Source organism: Lathyrus oleraceus, chromosome 7 (assembly GCF_024323335.1).
Source record: "Lathyrus oleraceus cultivar Zhongwan6 chromosome 7, CAAS_Psat_ZW6_1.0, whole genome shotgun sequence".
NCBI classification, from domain to species: domain Eukaryota; kingdom Viridiplantae; phylum Streptophyta; class Magnoliopsida; order Fabales; family Fabaceae; genus Lathyrus; species Lathyrus oleraceus.
The window spans coordinates 82,030,713-82,051,745 of record NC_066585.1 but is presented as its reverse complement, the minus strand read 5'-3'; the positions used below and the strand labels follow the sequence as shown (position 1 = coordinate 82,051,745).

The 21,033-nt window shown below is 33.3% G+C and overlaps 1 protein-coding gene and 1 long non-coding RNA gene across 2 annotated transcripts; both read right to left on the bottom strand.

Annotated features, from left to right (window-relative positions):
• Nucleotides 1-6,739: 6,739 nt before the first annotated feature.
• On the bottom strand, nucleotides 6,740-8,796 carry LOC127105105 (magnesium transporter MRS2-F). Its single transcript, XM_051042270.1, has 5 exons — nucleotides 8,020-8,796; nucleotides 7,610-7,738; nucleotides 7,368-7,513; nucleotides 7,160-7,280; nucleotides 6,740-7,072 (listed from the first exon to the last, which is right to left on the bottom strand). The coding sequence occupies exons 1-5, from the start codon at nucleotides 8,623-8,625 to the stop codon at nucleotides 6,791-6,793; spliced, it is 1,284 nt and encodes a 427-aa protein (XP_050898227.1). The 5' UTR covers nucleotides 8,626-8,796; the 3' UTR covers nucleotides 6,740-6,790.
• A 4,920-nt stretch (nucleotides 8,797-13,716) lies between these two features.
• Nucleotides 13,717-18,706, bottom strand: LOC127107492 (uncharacterized). The gene is made up of 2 exons (XR_007795740.1): nucleotides 17,920-18,706; nucleotides 13,717-14,019 (listed from the first exon to the last, which is right to left on the bottom strand). It is a non-coding gene; the product is annotated as an uncharacterized LOC127107492 (long non-coding RNA).
• Between the last annotated feature and the right edge of the window lie 2,327 nt (nucleotides 18,707-21,033).

The window sequence follows — 21,033 nt, the reverse complement described above, 5'->3', positions numbered from 1 at the left end:
TAGGAACTCTGATCTTAGAGTAAGATTGAAATTGCATTGGGTAGGTATTAAGTGATAGGGTTAAACAGTTGGTTTAAGGTCTGAATTAATACTACTAATAGTGGATTTCCTCCCTGGCTTGGTAGCCCCCAGACGTAGGTGTAAGTGACACCGAACTGGGTAAACAATTCCTTGTGTTATTTACTGCATTTACTTTTTAAGTTCTGCATAATTCTTGTCTGCGCAGAATTGGATGTCATAACATCCCTTGTGACATCGAAAGTCTGATACATGTTCCGTTCTTTCAAACGTGAACCGGTATCTCTAAATTACGCTCTCGCTTGTAATTATTTTAAATTAAAAATAGTTCAAAATCAACCCTTAAACAAATCTCATTATATCAATTAAAATACAACTTATATGCGAGTATTGTCGGAACGACGGTCCTCACATCTCGAACATTAATAAATTAGTCGACCATAGCTAATACGATTAAACTACGGTTATTAAATTCCATAACAAAAAAATTAAAGATAATATATATATATATATATATATATATATATATATATATATATATATATATATATATATATATATATATATATATATATATATATATATATATATATATATATATATATATATATATATATATATATATATATATATAAAGGTCAGGATCAAATGACATCAAGGTGTTAAACTTAGTAACATGACACCTCTAATAACTATTTATCGCATATTAGTATAATATTAGGTCTATAAAATTTAATATCAATCGAAAATCATTTGACATGTCAACGAGATACATAAAAACTAACGTATTACAAAACTTCATGAAAACCGTTAATTTTTATTATTCTCTTTAACATATCAAATGATTTTTGATTGATGTGAAATTTTATAAGCGTGACCTATATGATAATAGCTATAAGCGTGATCTATATGATAATAGCTATCAATCGAATGGTGGATTTTGTTATACGGACATAGGATAAAGAGTTATCAGAGGTGTCATGTTACTAAGTTTAACACTTTACACACACACACACACACACACACACACACACACACACACACACACACACACACACAAACACACGTGCACACGCACACACACGCATATTCAGACACACACATACACACACATACACACACGCACGCATGCATGCACACACACACACATATACACACACATATACACACAGACACACACACATACATATGTACACACATACACACACACATACACACACACACACCATCCTGACGGACATCAGTTGGGGATGACGGGCGTTAGGCCTTATATTTTTCACATTCTTGTGTGGCTGACGGGCGTCAGCTGGGGATGACGACCGTCGGGTCTTTAAAACATGAATTATCACCTTTTTTCTCCAGCTGACGGTCGCGAGCTCTAGCTGACTAGCGTCATCCCTGTCATGACAGCAAAAATACTTGCAAACATGTTCCATTTTCTCCGTTTCTTCGATGTTTTCACTTATGCAAGCCTCCGACTATCCTCTTCTTGAAATGCAAAGATAATACTAGCCTAACACTACTAAAACAAATAAAAATGACACTAAAATGCATGTTAATCGGGTCAAAGTACTTTTGTGATTTCCCGTTATCAGTAGTTTGATTGGAGTTTGATGAAGTTGATGATTCTTTAGTTTTTGAGCTTGCTTCTTCATCTTTGAGTAATTGAACGGTTTCATTCAGTTTCTTAATGATTTCCTCCTTTCTTAATTCTTCTTGAAATTTATGAGAACTCTCATCTTTTGATTTAAGGATTGAATTAAATTTTCAATTCTTAATTCTTAGATATTGGCTAGTGACAAAAGTTCAAATATAATTTCTATCATTTCTAAAATTTGAGGAATAATTATGAAAGAGACTTTCATCTTCTAGGCCACGTATGTTCATCTCCTCTTGATCAATACTTGGAGAAAATCCATATATCGTCTCAAGAGTATACTATATTTTATTTGTGGTTTTACAATTATAGATAGGGTTAAATATGTTTGTGGTCCTCTTAAATATCTCAAATTTCGCTTTTAGTCCTTCAAAATATTTCCTTCAAAGAATGGTCCTCCTAAAAAATTTCATCCACACTTTTGGTCCCTCCTACAACTTAGCGACGTTTTTTTTTACAACTTAGCAATAAAATTAGCAACGTTTTTAGCGACAGTTTATTACTTAGAGACTGAATTAGTGACAATCTTAGCGATGGTTTTAGTATTAGGATCCAAAAATGTGTATGAAAATTTTTAGGAGGACCATTCTTTGAAGGAAATATTTTGAGGGACTATAAACAAAATTTGAGATATTTAGGAGGATCACAAATATATTTAACCCTTATAGATATAAAGAAGTTTACTATCATCTAAAGTTATAACTAAAAGTTTTTAGCTTTAAAGTCTATTTCAAATTTTCTTTTTTCTTCTACGGTCCAAAGAGAATCGGTTTTATCCACTCCTTCTCCATTTATTTGGTGAGTAGGGATAAACAAACCATTGATTATAGTTCCCATAATTCAAAACTAATACTTTGAATAGTTCAAAATCTAGCTTTCCATATCTCAAATCTAGCACCATTAAACGGTGGAGGTGTATTTAAGAAAGAGCTCTTGTTTAGAAATGTATTATAAGTCATCTTCCTCTTGAGACGATTAGTCTTTAAACAAGAGTTAGGCTCTGGTGCCATTTATTGGACATATGACTCCACACACAAGACGAGGGTGAATTGTTGGTTTCAGAAAAAATTGATTTTGAAAAACTTTTTGGATCATTTTTAGAGTTTAAAAACATTTTTCAAAATGTTTCATAATTAAGCAGCAAAAATTTAAATTGCATAAAGTAAGAGTTAAGGGAAGAGAGAAAACATCGGGAATTATAGAGGTTTGGTCAAAAAGAAAAGACCTAATCCTCGCCCCAATATTTGATCTTTAGAATATCTAATTAACTTAAGATATTTTAGTAGGTTGAACTCTCGAACCCCCTTATACAAGAAATAAATAAAGTTTATGGCTAACTTCAAACCAAACAGCAAACACATAGAGAAGTGGCGAGTCTTCCTTCCAAATAATAACTTGGATTGGTTAGTCTTAGAGCTTTAAAAACTAATATGTTACACGAGTTAATCTCGAACCTTGGAAAGCTTTTATCACTGGTTGAATTCAAACCTTGGAAAGCTTTTATCACGACCTGAAATCGAACCGAAATGGGGTTTTCACGGGCTAACGACGAACCTAGGAAATTTTACACTTGGCTTTCTATATGGGATAACCACCAACAAACTTCAGACTTCAATACCAGTTTGATGTCGAACTTTTGAAAGCTTTTTATACGGGCTGAACTTTGGAACTTAAACATAGAGTTAGTAACTAACTCCCCAAACCAAATCTTTTAACGAGTTTAGCTTCGAACCCAAATAGTCCCTAAATTGGATCAATTATTCAACCAAGATAGAAATAAAAGTTCCTTGGTGAATTTACAATCCCACCCTTCAATAATTACACACTTCTAAATATTTCAGGAAATACTAAAGATAGTAAGAATTCTCATTTAGATATGGTGGAGGTGGGTATATGATAAAAGTTGGCTCCAGAAGAAAGAGGAAAAAGAACTTATTAAAGGAAAAGAAAAGTGTATGCGAGTGTCTGATTGGCATCAAAGTTCCTCAAGATTACTCATCAAACATCAAGAAACTTATATGAATGAAAGATCTCAAGTTAATTGGCTTAAAATCTCATGATTGTCAAGTCTTGATACAAAAACTTTTACCAGTGGCTATCTATGACATCCTGCCAAAAAATGTAAGAGTAACTATAACCAAATTGTGCTTATTCTTCAATGTTATATGTAATAAAGTTCTTGATTTCAAAAAATTAGATGATTTGGGATATGAGGATGCAATAATCTTGTGTCAGTTGGAGATGTATTTCCCTCCATCATTTTTCGACATTAAGGTTCACTTAATTGTTCATCTATTCAGAGAAATCATATATTATGGTCTAGATTATTTAAGGTGGATGTATCCATTAGAGCGATACATGAAGATCTTTAAAGGATATACGAAGAATCATCATCTACTGGAAGCTTCGATCGTTGAAAGGTACATCACAGAAGAAGCTGTTGAGTTATAACTATTTGTCGGAAGCATAGTCTATATGAGTTCCAAAGTCTTGTAATGCTGATAGATATGGAGGTAAAGATACTCAAGGTTTAAATGTTATTTCAATGCCTCGAGATATAGTTTTTCAAGCACATTTTTACATATTGAATAATGTTGACGAAGTTGAACCTTACTTATCTACTTACAAGAGCGTTATCAAGGCAAAATATCCCTGAATGAGTAACAAGTGGTTGTTGAAAGAGCATAATAGTAATTTCATAAGTTGTTTTAGTGAAAGGATTTCTAATGATGATATTGCATTCGCGACAGTTAAATGGTTATCATATTTTCCAAAATTAAATGTAATAACATTGAAAATAATGGGGTTATGGTTGAGACCGAATCCATGTATTTCTCTAGTCCGAAAGATGAGAATCTTATATTGACATCTACAACGTACTTTGAGGTTATTTAGGAGATTTGGGAGATTGATTATGATTTATTCAAAGTTCCGTTATTTAAATGCAAGTGGATTGACAATAACATTGGTGTACAAACTGATGAGTTAGGATTCACACGGGTTCACCTTGGCAAGACAACTTATATGACCGAACCATTCATCATGGCTACTCAAGCAAAACAAATGTTTTATGTGACCGACCCTTCTGACAAAAAATGGTCAATTGTTCTTTAAGGAAAACACATTCCGTATAATGATGAAAATCTTGATTTAAATTTTGATATTCCTTTAACTCCTTCTTACGCAACACAAATGCCTACTTCATATGAATAAGTTGATAGAGATGATGTGCATGCTATTTGTAATGATCGTGAATAAGACATATGGGAAAATTAACAAGTAGTTTTTTTTAATTATTTATTCATACTATGTTTTTTTATTCATAATTTGTTGTATGTTATAATTTTTAAGGTTATTTACTTACAAGTATTATTATTTGAAATTATAGGTGTTTAAAGTTAAGACACCAAGAGACAGGGTACCTTGTTCATGTTGTAGATATTATTTGATGTAATGATATGTAAATTGTATGTTGTTTTGTATCATTTTGATTTTGATGTAATTAGAGCTGTCAAAATAGGTTAGCCCGTATGGGTTGGCCAGTCAAGCCCGAAAAATCATAGGGCTTGGGCCTTAAAATTAAAGCCCATATTTTTCAGGGCTTTTTTAACTCAATCCTAAAAAGCCGGTTACCCATTAAGGCTAACCCGTATGAGCCGTGGGTAGCCCGTTAGGCCCGCGTAGCTATAAATTTTTAAAAATATTATATTAATACTTATATTGTCTTACTCCAAAATAGCACATTGATTTTTTTCACCTCGCTAAATTTTATCTCTATTCTATTCAATCTTTCTCTTTTAAATTTTATACATTAATATAATCAACATTATTTCCTCGTATTCTATTAGTATCTCTTATGTTAAATATTCAAGTAATATTTTATACAATTTAGACATGTATTGTATTTAAAAATATATTATAGTATTTATAAAGGATAATATAATGCTTAAAAATATATTAAAATTAAAATAATATAATTTTTAATTTCATTTATAATAAATATTACAGAATTTTTATTTTAAATTTTTATTAAAAAAAGACTGTTTAGGGCTGGGTAGCCCGAAATTCATCTAGGGTCGAACTCAAGTAGTAATTTTTGAGCTCATATTACAACATGACTTTTTTGGCCCAGTCGTAAAAAGCTTGAGGCCCACTAGGGCAGCCCATTTAGAGTCGGGTAGTCCATTTTGACCGTTTTAGATCTAATATACAAATTTTGAATTTTAATGTATTTATTAATTTTGATGTAATACAATTTTTGAGTCATTTTAGTTGTCAACTATAGGTGTGGTTCACAATTGATTTGTGTTGTTATTTTTGGCAATTCTATAAATAAAAAATATTATATTAAAAAATACAGGTTAAAAATGAAGCAATTTTGTAAAATCAAAAAGTTATATTAAAAATACAAATCATTTCACCATGGTCGAGTATTGCAACCATTGTTATATTTCAGCGCGTTATTCAAATTAAAAAATCCCCCAAAATAACATTGTTGTGCATTGAATCGAGGATCTTAAAACATTGCACCTATCATCACAATTATTACAATTGTCTTATTACCATAAGTCGTAAGTAACTCACTTAACGACACGACACTTTAACACATATGTTTAACCGTGATTATATATCCTTTATAACCTTTGTTAAATATATTATTCATATTAGTGTCAGATTCCAATGCAAGTTGGATGTTCATCATAGATAAATGTAGCGAACAACAAGGTTGGCACGACATAGAGAGAAGCACCACCGAAAACAAGAGAAAAGCCGATCAAAACTGATTAGAACCGCCATTGAAAAACCAGAAGAAAAACGTCAACAATTTTGCAGCTCAGGCATAATGGAGAACGGGGCGATCAAAGGGAAGAGTTAACATAGGAGAAGGTTGCTAGACACAATCTTGAAGGATTTCTTAATTGGGTCTTGAACTCATGTCCAATATAATAGAATGGTTGACCCAAATAGTTGATTTGACACAAAGCTACTTAAAATCTTAATAATATACAAAATTTATGCTAAAATTAAAATTAAACAATGTTGCAAGTTTCATCCTCTAATCATTTACACATGAACCAGTAATAATCTAAATTATCTTATACAAGTGATTTACCTCTATTCAGAGAATAAATATCTATTTTTACCCCACCAAATAGAAACAAGCAATAATAATATGCAGCCCAAAACCGTGCCACCTGATGTGGCCCAAAATTGATGAGGCTGGCCATCAAAGAGAGCAATGTGAATATTCATGCCAAACAACCCAACCACCACAACCCCTGCATTGATTATCATGTTTATTGTGTTGAATATTATCGATACTTGTAGTAGTTGATTTCGCTTATCATCTAACATTATATTGATGTAATCCTCTGTGTCATCCACGTACTCACTCAACTTAACCAAAAAAAAATAACATATCAGTCACATTTTCAATCAATCACAATATTCAAGTTTAATAATCATATCTAATGAAATACTTACACTGGACAATTTTTGCAAAATTCCATTTATTTGTGCAAAATATGCTTCCAAGAGCATCTCCAATTCTTCAACATTAAGCTTAGATTCAGGTGATTTGTCTTGAACTGAGTCTGGTTCATCACTACAAATTTAGAACAAATTGTGAGCATGCCTCATATAATTGATATGCATAACATAACTATATCCTCGAAAAGAGCTATTATTGCACCTTTGGTATATATCTTCCTCAAAAACTGAATTGTATGCTTCTTTTACTGATGCTTGATCCATTAAGTTAGCATCAAGCTTTTGCGTCAAGTACATTTCAGCCATATCATTATCATCATCCAATAAATGTTCTAGTTGATCAGCTACCTGTTCAATACAAGACTTCTTATAATCCTTTTTTGTAAAGGACACAGTTTCATATGAAAAATTCCTGAGAAATATTTGAGTTTGATAATTATTTACCTTTTGCACACGGCCAGAAAGCGCAACCAAACGATTCTTAATCTGTCTTACACGTTCAAGATTAAGAGTGCTGATTTGAGAAGTCAATTCATCCAACGCCGGATAAGCCTCTTCTTCCAATCTTTGAGTCTAGTATAAACACACAATACAAATCATAAACCTTATCATAAAAACCATCATGCAAGTCTTGTAAACAAAAATATCACATTGTGTGTAGATTAATAGCAGTCTAACCATGGCAATAGAAATTTAACCACAATTTAATCATGACAAATATTTTATTCGGTTCTTCTGTGCTCTCAAAGTTAACCATGTATATATCTAATGTGATAACATGCACAAAAATAACCAAAGTCAATTTGTAAATCGTAGTAACTAGCATATATTTATGGAAGAAATCCTCTACATACCTCATATTCAAGGCACGTACAAGCAGATTCAATGCAAGACTCAAGAGCTATAAACTCAAATGGTAACTGTTTCCGATCCGGCTCAGCCGCAACAACAGGTGCACCATCCTCAAAACTCCTCTCCCATGCATTATTGGGAGAGTTACCGCGTATCGGCGATGCTTCTTCCAATAAAGGTTTCCTTTCAGAATCACCATCTACGCCATTACCAATAGATACAGACGTTTGAATATTACACGGAACACGAGCTTGAAGATCTTGAAGGAACCTAATAAAAAAAGGGCTGGAAAGATTAATCAAGAGCGCTTCATTTGAAGTGATGATGGCTTTAATGTGTTCTAAGTTAACAATAATGGATTTCTCTCGTCCTACAATGGAAGAAGGGCTCGAAAGCGCGGGATCAAGAACCCTAAGATCACGTGCCGGTAATCCCGTCCGTCGCATAATGGATTGTTTGTCGATATTCTCAACGGCGGATTCACCTGTTTTTGAAACTATCATCCAACTCATGATCTCAATCGCAACAGCTTTTCGTCTACCTCCTCTAACCGCCATTGTTGATGTTTTTCCCTTCTCTTCTTCTACCATGTTTGTGAACTTACCCATCCTGCATCAACCAATTTAATTCAATCCAAAGGAATGTATAGTGATTGATATGAATGGCTAGGTATATGGTTTTACGAGTTTCTCTGGCCTAAATCTCCTTCGTCTTTATTATGTTTTTTTGGTTAGAGATTTAAGAGAACATCTGGGTAGTTGGTTATTTTATGAATAGATAGGTTTGTGAATAATTATTTTCACGATAAAAAAAACTATGATCCTTCTGTTTTAACTTGTTTTGAAATGACTTTTTATATTGTTATATATTTTTTGTTAAAAAAAAATTATAATTTTTTTAATAAAAAATTTAAATAAAAATTTGATTTAACTATTGTTTTTAAAATATTATTTTAGATAGGTCTTATTAAAACTTTTTTTAATATCAAATTTTTAATAAATTACTTAATTTTGAAGATATTTTAAATAATTTTTATAAAAATTATTATTAAAACATAATTTTTTTTTTAAATTCCAATTTTGATTATGTATTAATTTTTAATGATATAGATTTATGTTATAAGAGGTTAAAATTAATCTTTTTATTTATAAAAAATGAATTCAAACAAAACTTTTAAACTTTTAAAAAATATATTTATACAAAATATTTTAAAATATAAAGAAAAAATCTATTTTAAAAGCTAAATGAAGAGACCCATAATATTCAAAATAAAGTATTAGAGCTAATTATTTTGAAAATATTAAAAATAAAATAAAAAGTATTAAAAACAAAGTGGATGTGAATTATATATATACGGATAAAGAGAGAGATGCCTGAATCACATTTGAGCGATTAAACATTTACTTGTTGTTCGCTCTTGGAGGCTGAAGTCTTTGTTTGTTTCATGTCGAAATGGATGTAGCATACTCTTTTCTGAAAATGTTTCGAGGTCGCACAAGAGCGAAAAACAAGTTTGATTGGTTTTAGTGTTTTGTTTGGATAATGATTACTCGAATGTCCGAGTAAGGCTACTTGTATCCAAGTACTCGAGAAGAGGAATAGAAGGCTTTAGACCATCTCCCTTTTTATCCTTAATTGCAAAATGAATTAAATAAGATTAATGTATGTTGGACGGACGACAAATACTCGAATGACCGAGTAAGGCTACTCGTGTCCAAGTACTTGGGGAAGGGAATTGAAGGCTTCAGACCACCTCCTTTTTTGTCCAAGTTTATTATGAAAATGAGTTTAACTTAAAGTTTGATTATGAAAATAGTTTGGATGTGGCGGGGGTTAGAAAGTTCTTTTTTTTAAATAGGTGACAATTGCTCGAATGGCCGAGTAAGGCTACTTGTATCCAAGTAATTGAGGAGAGGAATCGAAGGCTCGAGACTATCCCTCTTTTCATCTTTAATGAAATGGTGTTTAATTATGATATAGTATTTTGGATCTGAATATGGAAAAGACACTCGATGATGGATCGAAGATTTTATTAATTGCGTTTGAATTGAAACAGACAGGATGATTTGATGGTTTTGAAAATGATGGAGAAGCGGATAGTGGAAATGGTCCTGATTTGTGAAAATTGCTCGACGTTGGATCGAGTATTTGTTTTTGTTCTCTTAGAAAGTGTTGATTTTAATCTTCGAATTAACGATTAATGTAAATGAAAGCAGTAAACTTATTACTATTTATGGGAATGAGGTACATTTTATCGAATGGTGATAGGACACAATAACTAAATCATACAAGTTTTGAAAGATAGTTATAAAAATAAAAGAATCTCGTTGTAAGAAGGCCCAAGAGAAAGCCAAGGGACTCGAAGTAAAAATCAAAAATTAAACTAAAAGAAATTTAGCGATATGTTAAGCAATCGTAAAGCGGTTCATGTAGGAATCACTCTATTTGAGACCGATCAATAAATTTTATGTGTTTAAATAGTTTCTGAAGTTAAATTGAATTTTTAACTCCGAAATTGCATTGCATCTTTGAAAAATCGATAGGACAAATAAATCAAGTTTTTTCTATAATAATTTTAAAATAATCAATTTAATTAAATAAATAATAAATAATAATAATAATAATAATAATAATAAATAGAATAATAGTAAATAATGATTAGTGACAACAATAATGAACAACATTAATAATTAACTACAATAATCTACAAAAATAAATAATATTGATAATAAATAAAAATAATAATAACAATTAATTAATAATAATCAAACAATAATAATTTATAACTATACATTTAGGTGCAGTTACATTTTTATTGATATATTTAGTAATAGTTTATCCTTCACTCAATTTTATAATTGAATCCATTAAATTAAAGCAAGCGATTTTAAATAAAATATAAAAACAACTTGAACATCAAACTGTTATACAAGACAAACAACTACAACCTGCATCTTTTAATTTATATGGTTTCTATTACAAATAATAAAATGTATTAGACTGTTCTATTTTAAAATTAAACAGTTTTTACACCATTTATGAACCCTGATAAAAAGTTGTAAGAAAACACCACTCATGAAATCTACTTTTAATATATAAAAGTTAATTACCACCATAATTACTTAATTACCCTAATTACAATCCATAATGCAAAAGAATGATATACTTGTGATTACGAATGAATGTTCACAGGTTAAGAAATACTCTGGATTTCTTAATCAGCAGATGATAATGCAAATAAATGTAATGAGATTTAAGAGATACTCTTAACTTCCTAATCATCGGGTGATATGGATGCAATGAAGGTTAAGAAGTACTCTTGACTCCTTAAAAATGAATGCAAATGAATTAAAAATACTCTTGATTTCTTAACTATATGAATTACTATCAACTAACGGTCTGAGTAGTCCAATCCAACGCTTCTTTGGAGAGTAGATCAACAAGGACTACTAACTATGTCGGGGATTGACTGAAATAATCTGTTGGGGGATATAGGAGACTCTGTAGGAAATAAACGCACAGGAGAGCTTGTCTATCATGGAACTCTTGTCCATTAGACTCACTAGGGAGATTGCTAACTTATAAAGAGATGTCCATCTTAGACAACTACTTCAAAGAGACTTGCTAAAGATAAAGTTGTTGGGGATACCTTTTTTAAGGAATCCTGTTGGTACGAAACTCGCTTAGGGAGTTAATGAAATTTTGTTGGAGAAAATAAATATAGGGGAAACTCTGTAGGGAGATATCTACTGGGGAAACCAAAAAGGAATTCCATTGACACCAGAGTTTCAATTGGGAGAATATCAAATCACCTTGTTGGGGAAGAAACTCGTCTTGAGAATCAACACTAACAATGATCGACTTATGAAAGCACTTGTACTGAAGAAAAGAACCGTTCTACTCTTGAGAATACCCCATCAGCTTGGTCTGCTGAAGATTACACTGAACTTCCTTGAGAGGTTGTTGAATATGACCGAGGTTTATGCATGATCTATTTTGTTCATGATATGCAAGAATAAAATGAATGCATGTATATACTAGTTTATGCATTTGGTGGGTATCAAGATCTGATACCCCGACACCACTGGCTTTGAATAGTCTTGACACCATGAAGATGGTTTACAAAACTCTTATTTCTATTTTGCCTCCTGGCTGGCTTCAATGAGGACTCTTGTCTTTGGTAGAATAGTAACCTCTTACTTGCTCGGATCAAGATGAACAATGATATGCTTCACACTTTGTGAACTTATCATGCCCCATTTTGTTGGGCCTTTGAAGAAAAACTTCCCTTGAAAAAGGAAATGACAGTTGTTTTCCAAAATATGACTGTAAGACAGCTTGCCCCAGTATTTTAAATTTTGCACCAGTATGCCCCTGATTGGATGATTCTTGGAATGGCGAGCTTCATTGTATTATGGAAGTGACTTTCCCCAGTATGAACCTCGGAGAGACCTACTGCGTCTCGAAGTGATTGCCTTAGATTCACTGAATCTTGAAATAACTTGCACCAACAGATTGCTCTTTGGAGAATTTCCTTGATGCTTAATGCTGATTTGTAATTAAATTGTTCATTAAAAATGGTAATTTTAACGCAATGCTCATGCAAATTTTGAAACCAACCATTTACTGGAATGACGGTGATATATAGTGAACGGATCACTGGTTTATTTGAAGTGCGAAAAATAATGGGATAAGATACCAATACAGACGATTAGCAAATATCTAGGAGTTAGGTTAACGCAACCTTGTTGAGTATGCTTTTAAAATAAACCTTGCTTCAATCGGGTCTTTTGATGGTTGTAATGTGGTTTGGTTCACGGTATTTGAATAAAAGGATATAGGCTCAAAGTTTAATTTTAACCCACCCCTTCTTCGTGATGATCTCCAGTCCTACATTCAGTTAATTTGACAAACACATTCAAATTCCGGGATTTTTTCAAGGTGTAAGTATGTGGCTTGAGAACCAATGATGATCAATCATCTGAGGTGGCAGTCGCCTGTCTTTTTTTGGCAATCACTAAACTTGATTTTGTCATGAATTTTGGGTGACCCTTTGGTTCTTGACATGATGGTCACCTATTTTCATTTTTTTAATTCTTTTCCTTTTTACTTCTTTTCCCTAACTTTTGCCTGGACTGGTTCTTTTGAACTCTCAATCCACCGAGATGCCCCAATTTTTTCCTAAGTCACCTTCTCGGTATTTGACTTAGCGGGATTTTTCTTTTTCTACTGATTATGTTTGCCATGTCAGTGGTTATTGAGGAACAACCAATATGCATTTGGATTTTTCATGACTACTTCGACATTTCTTGATGTCTGTGAAGAGAAGCATGTGGTTACACTTCTTAGGTGTTTTGAATGATTCTCTTAAACTTTAAATGCATAGTCGAATTAACTGAAAAATACTTTGCCCCGGGTTCAGAGTAAAATGTTTTTTGTTTAGAAAGAAACACCAACTTCTAGGCTCAAAGGGGTTTGACGAGGGATTATCTTCCTTATATCTCCGGTGTTTGGAGTTGAAACAATTTCTTACATCATCAGCAAAGTTTTGTTTGAAAGCATACTTGTCAGCAATTTTGGGTATTTTGTTTTCATCATCCTCCCCCAAAATTTGCTAAAACAACAGTTTGATAAAAAACAAATGGGAGAAATATTTTTTGTTTTTGATATAAATGAAAAAATCAATGAATATGACATGATTGATTCATAAAATGCATGATCACTTCATTAATATTACCATTGAAAGAAAACAATAATACTTAAAAGCAAATAAACATTCAACATGCAAAGGAAATACAAATGAAATGATGCAAGAGCCAGATGATTTCCAATTAAGGATGAACTCTTGTCTTAACTCATTGTTGGGATGACCTTCTTCAGAGTTGGTCTAGTATGTTTTCCATCATGCCAACATCTTCTCTTAACACAACCTGACTTTGCTCCCCTGGGTCCATGATCCTTTGAAAGCTTCTTTGAGTCTAATACGGGTGTCACGAAATCAACTGCGGGTTATGGACAAAGGATGGATGAGTTTTTGTTTGGTAAATGGCATGCATGATGCATATTGCATGCAAATGGTATGTGAATGCATAATTTGGTTTTTGATATGCAAAAATGTAATGCCATGCCATATATGCGTGCAATAAAATGTTATGTGCATGTAACAATATGAGGTAACATTGATAACAACAAAGTAACCTAATTTAGGTAAGCTTCCTACATCATGGTAGTTCTAAGTTTTATGTACCCATGAAACCCTACTCACCAAGTTAGCTCTAAGAGTTCTGGATAAAAGTGTTCCTAAAGTCACTGATCCAACATGAAAACATTATCGCCATGACGAAGGCTCGTCGAACAATAACATCTCCAAGAGAATCTACTATAGGTGAGGCCTTTGTATTATCTCAACGAGGAAGGCTCCTCGCGATCCAATACTACACAACCACCAAAGATTAATCAAGTTCTAAAAGATCCCTAGAGTCATTGATCCAACTTGAAAATATTATCGTCATGACGAAGGCTCATCGGACAATAACAACTCCAAGAGAATCTACTATAGGTGGGGTCTTTGTATTGTCCCAACGAGGAAGGCTCCTCATGGTCCAATACTATACAACCACCAAAGATGAAACAGGTTCTAAAAGGTCCCTAGAGTCATCAATCCAACTTGAAAACATTATCGCCATGACGAAAGCTCATCGAACAATAACATCTCCAAGAGAATATACTCTAGGCGGGGTCTTCATATTGTCCCAATGAGGAAAACTCCTCGTGGGACAATACTACACAACAACCATCTTAATCCTATGATTTTCTCAAACTCGGGTAGAGAATCTATCTCATAAAGTGTCAAATAATCAAAGAGCCCCAATGATACCAAAGTACCACAACATATAATATATATCAACTACACAATGAGAGAACAACAAAAGAAGATAAAAGAAAAATAAATTAACAAAAGTAACACTCAACACAAATTAAACTAAGTTAGGCATTGAGCTAGCGGAAATATACCTGAACGTATCGCACGCTCGAACGTACAACATAGTCGCCATCGAACTTTATTTATTCCCAAAGGAAAGGGAAACATCGATAAAACCCGGAGGAAAGAGATATGCTGAGTAAGGAAGTCGGTTATGCAAGGGGAAGGTATTAGCACCCCAAACATCCATGGTATTCCATGGGAACCATTTTGATTGTTCTCGCTCGAATGGATGTTATATCTAAAGATTACTCACAAAAGAATGAGGGAAAAGGAAAGAAATAGATAAAGTGCTCAGTGAGGATTGGGGCCCTCATGCCTACGTATCCTCATAGTGTAATGAGGAATTCAGAGCTCCGTAGTTCAAAAAACTAGTGGCGAGAGGTGAATATAATTGTGATCAAAGTATGGTCTAAACCAAAGGATTATGTGTTTTGAACTCCAACAAGGGTTGAAAGGATGAACCCAAGAGTAAAATTGGTATAAGCCAACAAGTGAGGGGTCTAAAACATGGTATCACTGTATTGGAACAATTGGAAAAGAAGGAATTAAGTGTTTGGTTTTATAGCACAAACAACTCTTGGTTCACAAAGAGGTACAAGATGGAGCACAAAGGTATAATGTGTTTGGCTCAAAGAATACGGTATATCACATAAAGTGAACGAAGGTAGAATATGAACGCTTCATGGAAATCAATGGGATGAATGCCCTAAGGCAGGAATAAAAAATAAGTATGCTCGCGGAGGATTCGAACCCTCGTGCCTACGTATTCTCATCGTGCAATGAGAAAATCAGAGCAATCGTAGTTCAGCCTACTACGGATGAAACAAAAGGGTATTTGATGGGATTACCCAGAGGCAAGGTAGGTTGCCTAACAAGCAGGAATGTGGTACTAACCAAAGATGGTGATCAACCACAAGGACAAATGAGATATGATTGGCCTATACACGAGAGGATTTATAAGGCAAGAGATTCGTATAAGCATGAGAGGTCTTATAAGATGAACGAATGATTATGAAATGATTGGCCTACACACGAGAGGATTTACAAGGCGAGAATTTCTTCTAAGCACGAGAAGTCTTATAAGACGAACAATGATTGAGAAATGATTGACCTACACACGAAAGGATTTATAAGGCAAGAGATACGTCTAAGCACGAGAGGTCTTATAAGACGGAAAAAGATTAGGGGGTCTGCCAAAGTGCAAGAGGACTGACAAGGAAAACAAAGATCAAGGAGTGAGCCTAAGCACAAGAGGACTGATAAGGATCACTATGAATAGGAGTTTGCCAAAGCACAAGAGGACTAACGAGGCAAACAATGATTGAGTTGATTAATTATGATTCAAAGACTTGATTATAAGGGAATTGATCCAAAGGATATCTGAATGTCAAAGGGAGTGTGATTAATGATCCACTGAGGAAGAAATGATTGATATGCGATGGTGTTTTACTATTGAAGCGTTAAATGATTGATGCTCGTTTGAAGAAGAAGACTTGTCAATTATGTGATTCAAATTGCACAAGAGTTTAAGAACAAGGGTGAGTGTTTTGAATATCTAGAGCCTATGCCCCGTACGCAAAGTCACTCTAGACAAGGATAGGAGAAACTCCGTCTCATCATTCCTTATTACTTAAGGCTCGTAGTTTGCAACTTGAATCAAAATTAACAAGTTGCTGACATGAGATCTTGTGTTGATCCAATTGATGTTGTGTCATTTATTGTATAAAGAGACTTGACAATCATGTAATTCAAATTATGCTAAAGTCTATGAATAGAGGTGAATACGATGAGCCACAGGCCAAAAGTCTCGCACCCAAAGATATCCAGAATGAGGGTAGGAATTCTCCAGTCTCATCCTTTCTCTATTGCTTAAGGCTCGTGCCACACACTTTGAATTATGATTAACGAGTATTGAGAGAGGCTTCTGTATTGAGCTTGATCTTGATTGTTTGTTGTATTTGAAAAGGCTTGATAATTGTTTAATACGAATTATGCTAAAGCCTATGAATGAGGGCGAATGTTTTGCATAGCTAGGGCCTACGCCCCATACGCAAAGTCATTCTAGACAAGGATGGGAGAAACTCTGTCTCATCATTCCTCATTACTTAAGGCTTATAGCTTACAATTTGAATCTCACCGATGTTGACTTTGTAGTCTTGATCTTGCATTTGAACCTTGAGATCTTTAGCTCTTGAGATTCAACATATCCATAATAGCTTGAGCGTAATGAGCTTGTCATATCAAGTGATCAATTGTCTTTTGATCACTTGAAATAAGCTTGGGACTTACAGCACGATTACAAAGGATTTGGTTGACCAAAGTGACATTTGGTCAACACTAATCAAATGGATTAAAATAATAGTTGAATTATGTACAATAATAGCCTATGAAATTAATCAACTAAGTAAGAATCAGACGATATCTGATTACGGCCCTAAACTAAGGGATCATATATTAAAAAACAAGATTTTAAACCCCAAGGACAAAATGGTCAATATTCTAAAAGTTGATTAATTAGGAAAATAGAATCAAGATTATTTGGAATTAATTAATTAACTAAAAATAACACATGAATATGTGATAATAAAATTAGGCTAACTCTAAATAACCTAAAACTTCTAATGATTTCCAAAAATCGATTAATCACAATTATTTCTAATAATTAACGAGTTAATCCATAACTATTCTGAATTACAATTAGACACACAATTAACCATAATTATAGAGATAATAAAGAATTAATTAACTATAACTAATTAAACACTAATCTCAAATCTAATCATGATCATGACTTAATATTCTACAAACTTAAAATTCTAATTGAGAACCTAAGTATAATTAACTCTAATCTAAATCCTACTGAAACTATAATACAATCAATTAATAATGAAAATAAATATAAACAAACAAACTGAACCTGGGCCTTAATGGATGAAACGAGGGGTGAAGGCACAGGCAGAATTGTCCCAACAATCTGGAAAGCGGATCGGGGGTGCGAATATAAAGTGTTTGGGCCTCAAGACCAAACGCCAACAACCAAGCCACCGGATTCAACACTGGTCAAAAATTTCAATCCCAAAACGTGAGATATAACGCTGCAGAACTTACTTCACCTTCCTCGCATCCTCGGACTCTCCATTTCTCCTCTCAAGATCCGTCCCGAACCACCCGAGTCTTATACTCTCATCAACATTGGATGCATCACGCGAACAGAACGCGTCATGGAATCAATGTGTTTCATTCAAGCGCATAAACAATGAACAAGAAGGGGAAGAATATCCTACCGAAACAGAGTTCCAATGCGGTGGCTACCAACAACAACAAGTATCAACTCATTGCGACTTCTTTGATTCCTCTTTCTTCTTCCTTTTCTGTTTGCGATTCCGTCGAACTCTTCGATTATGCGGTGCGAGAGTGATGAAAAGATTGAGAGTGAAGGTTTAAATCGAACTTGTGAATCACTTTGTATTTCTATGATTTGTGGAGAGTCAGTGATGAATGAATGAGTGAAGAATCGATTTGTTGGTTCTTGAGTGTTTCCGGTCTGCTTCTGTTTGCAGGAGATTGGAGGTTCTGTTATGAAAGTGATGATTGAGGTTTTGTAGTGAAGAAGAGTGTGAAGAATAATTAGGCATGAAAATGGGGCGGGTCGGGACAGTTTTTACCTCCCAAATCCAAATCCGAACTCTCAAACAATCTCCGTCCCAAACCCAAACGGGGATGGAGAATTAAAATCCAAATCCGTCCAAACCATTTAATAAAATCAATTTAATAAAATATAAATATTTATTTTTAAAAAAATCAATTTAATAAAATCAATTTTTTAAATATAAAAATTTATTTTTAAAAAAATCAAATTATATTACAAATAATAAAACAAAATAATCTAAAAAAATTACATACATTTTGAATATGTTAAATAATTAATACAAATCAAAATAATGGTCACTTATTTAATATTCTAAATTATCAAAAATAAATAATAATGTACATAATAAAGTAAACGGGGCGTGTTTGAGGTGGGTACTAGTATCCTCATTACCCGACCCGTCCCCATATTTTATAATCGAGGAAAACCCAAATCCAAACACAGTCAAAGCGGGTTTTCCCCGTCAACTTCGGGGCGGGTTCGAGTAGGTATCCGCGGGTACGGGTTATGTTGTCATGCCTAAGAACAATGGAGTTCTTGAAGAAGAAGATTGGTAGAAGAAGGTGTTGGAAGAAGAAGGTTAGAGTGAAGAAGATTGGAGTCCCTTTTTCTATGATAGAATAAAAAGGTATATATAGTAATACAATTCAGTTAAGAAATTCGTCTCAAATTCACATTAAATTCAGAGTTAGTTAGAAATTTTGGAATTTGTTAGAATCAGTTAGTGAGAAATGATCTTCTGTGATACAGTTTATGATGGAGTTTAATTTGTGTTATTGAAATAAAATATGCAGGTTCTATTGCAGGTTCACTGCTATATGAAAGTTGGAAGTTGCTGAGTTTGAACTTGGACTTTTGAATTGCAAAGGATTTTGTCTATTTTCACTTTCGAAACCCCTGCTCGTAGTTTTTGCATCACTGTAAAGATATTGATTTTCTTCCTTATAATTTGTTTTCAAGGCAGTAGCCTCCAAAGGATAACCATGCGAACTCTCCATGTTTGATGCATATGATGATTCTTTAAAAGAAGAAGATTGATATTCATCGTATTCAGACCTTGATCTAGATGATGTTGGAAGGAGGGTGTATAAAGTATGGTTGCAATCTGGGTGCATTGAGGGAGTTTGCATCTATACATAATCCATAGAATCAGACTCCATGTTTAGCCTTTGCTTGTGAATGCCATTCTGGGAAGTGACCCCACTAGAAGAGACTCCATAGAGTTGCTTCAGATTTCCATGTTGTTCCTCCAGGGAATAAGGATGATCAGAATCACCATCTTCTAGACAACTAGTTTTTCTCTTTCCCACTTATTGCTTTAATAGCTGCCCTTGTATCTTTTGTTTTGTTACCTGATTAGATATTAAGAAAAGAGTATTGAATATTATTTTGTTAACTATGTTTGAAGTTGATCGATTCTGTCAATTGTTTATTAAGTTATGCTACCAGATGAGCTACTGCTAGTGGAATGAATGAACCTGTTAGAAATTAAATGTAAATTGCTTATGTATTGGTTTAGTCCATATGAAGTGAGGTTATTAATTGATTGTGCAGGTGAAGTTAAATTAGAAATGCTTATGAAGTTCATGCTTGGAATTGGAATTGGCTTGAAGCTTGGAGTTGTTTGGAAATGGCTTAGAAGTAGGTCTCAAATAGAATGAATTTGGATTATTGAAAATGTTTTGAACAATGTATTTTGGAATTGGCAATTGGTTTGTACATTGTAATTCTTTTTGTAACTTTGGATTAAGACATGGTTTGTAACTTGAATTTGGATTGAATCATGATATGGAAATATGGACATGGTTTATTTGTAATGGTTAAGCATAATAATGAAACTACATTGAAAGTTGAAAAAACTGGATTTTGTATAGAAAGTCTATGAATTGTATTGAATAGAATTATGAGGGAAAGAATGGAATGTGTATGTTATAAATGGAGTGACATTAAGGGTTTCTAAAACTTAAATGCTTATGGTTGAATGACAAATGATTTGTGAAGTATATATGTATATGCCATCAACATGAGTTTTAAGATGACAAACACGAAGGTGGACTTTGGTCAACTATTTGACCAAAAAGTCAACTCTTGAAAATGTGATTTTTTTATTTATCTTAGTGATAAATAATAAAACACAATGTCTTGGATGAAATGGTTATGGTTCATGTGGATTAAAAACTTGTCTTGAAGGATTTCTTAAAAAACAAATTGCCTTATGTACGAATCCCAAACCTTGACTAATTGAAACATGATCTCATGATATCATGTGAATCAAATGGGCCAGCTATATGTATGAAACGATAATGGAAGCTCCTATGGCCCGCAACGGATCAAAGGCAAACAATGGATCAAAACCCAATGTCTCCCATGTAATCATGAACT

Coding starts and splice junctions, on each gene's coding strand:
- LOC127105105 (XM_051042270.1), bottom strand. CDS start 8,625: ATGGGTAAGTTCACAAACATGGTAGAAGAAGAGAAGGGAAAAACATCA. Junction 7,739..8,019: donor GTACGTGCCTTGAATATGAG/GTATGTAGAGGA, acceptor TGTTTATACTAG/ACTCAAAGATTGGAAGAAGA. Junction 7,073..7,159: donor TTTTGCAAAAATTGTCCAGT/GTAAGTATTTCA, acceptor TTTTTGGTTAAG/TTGAGTGAGTACGTGGATGA.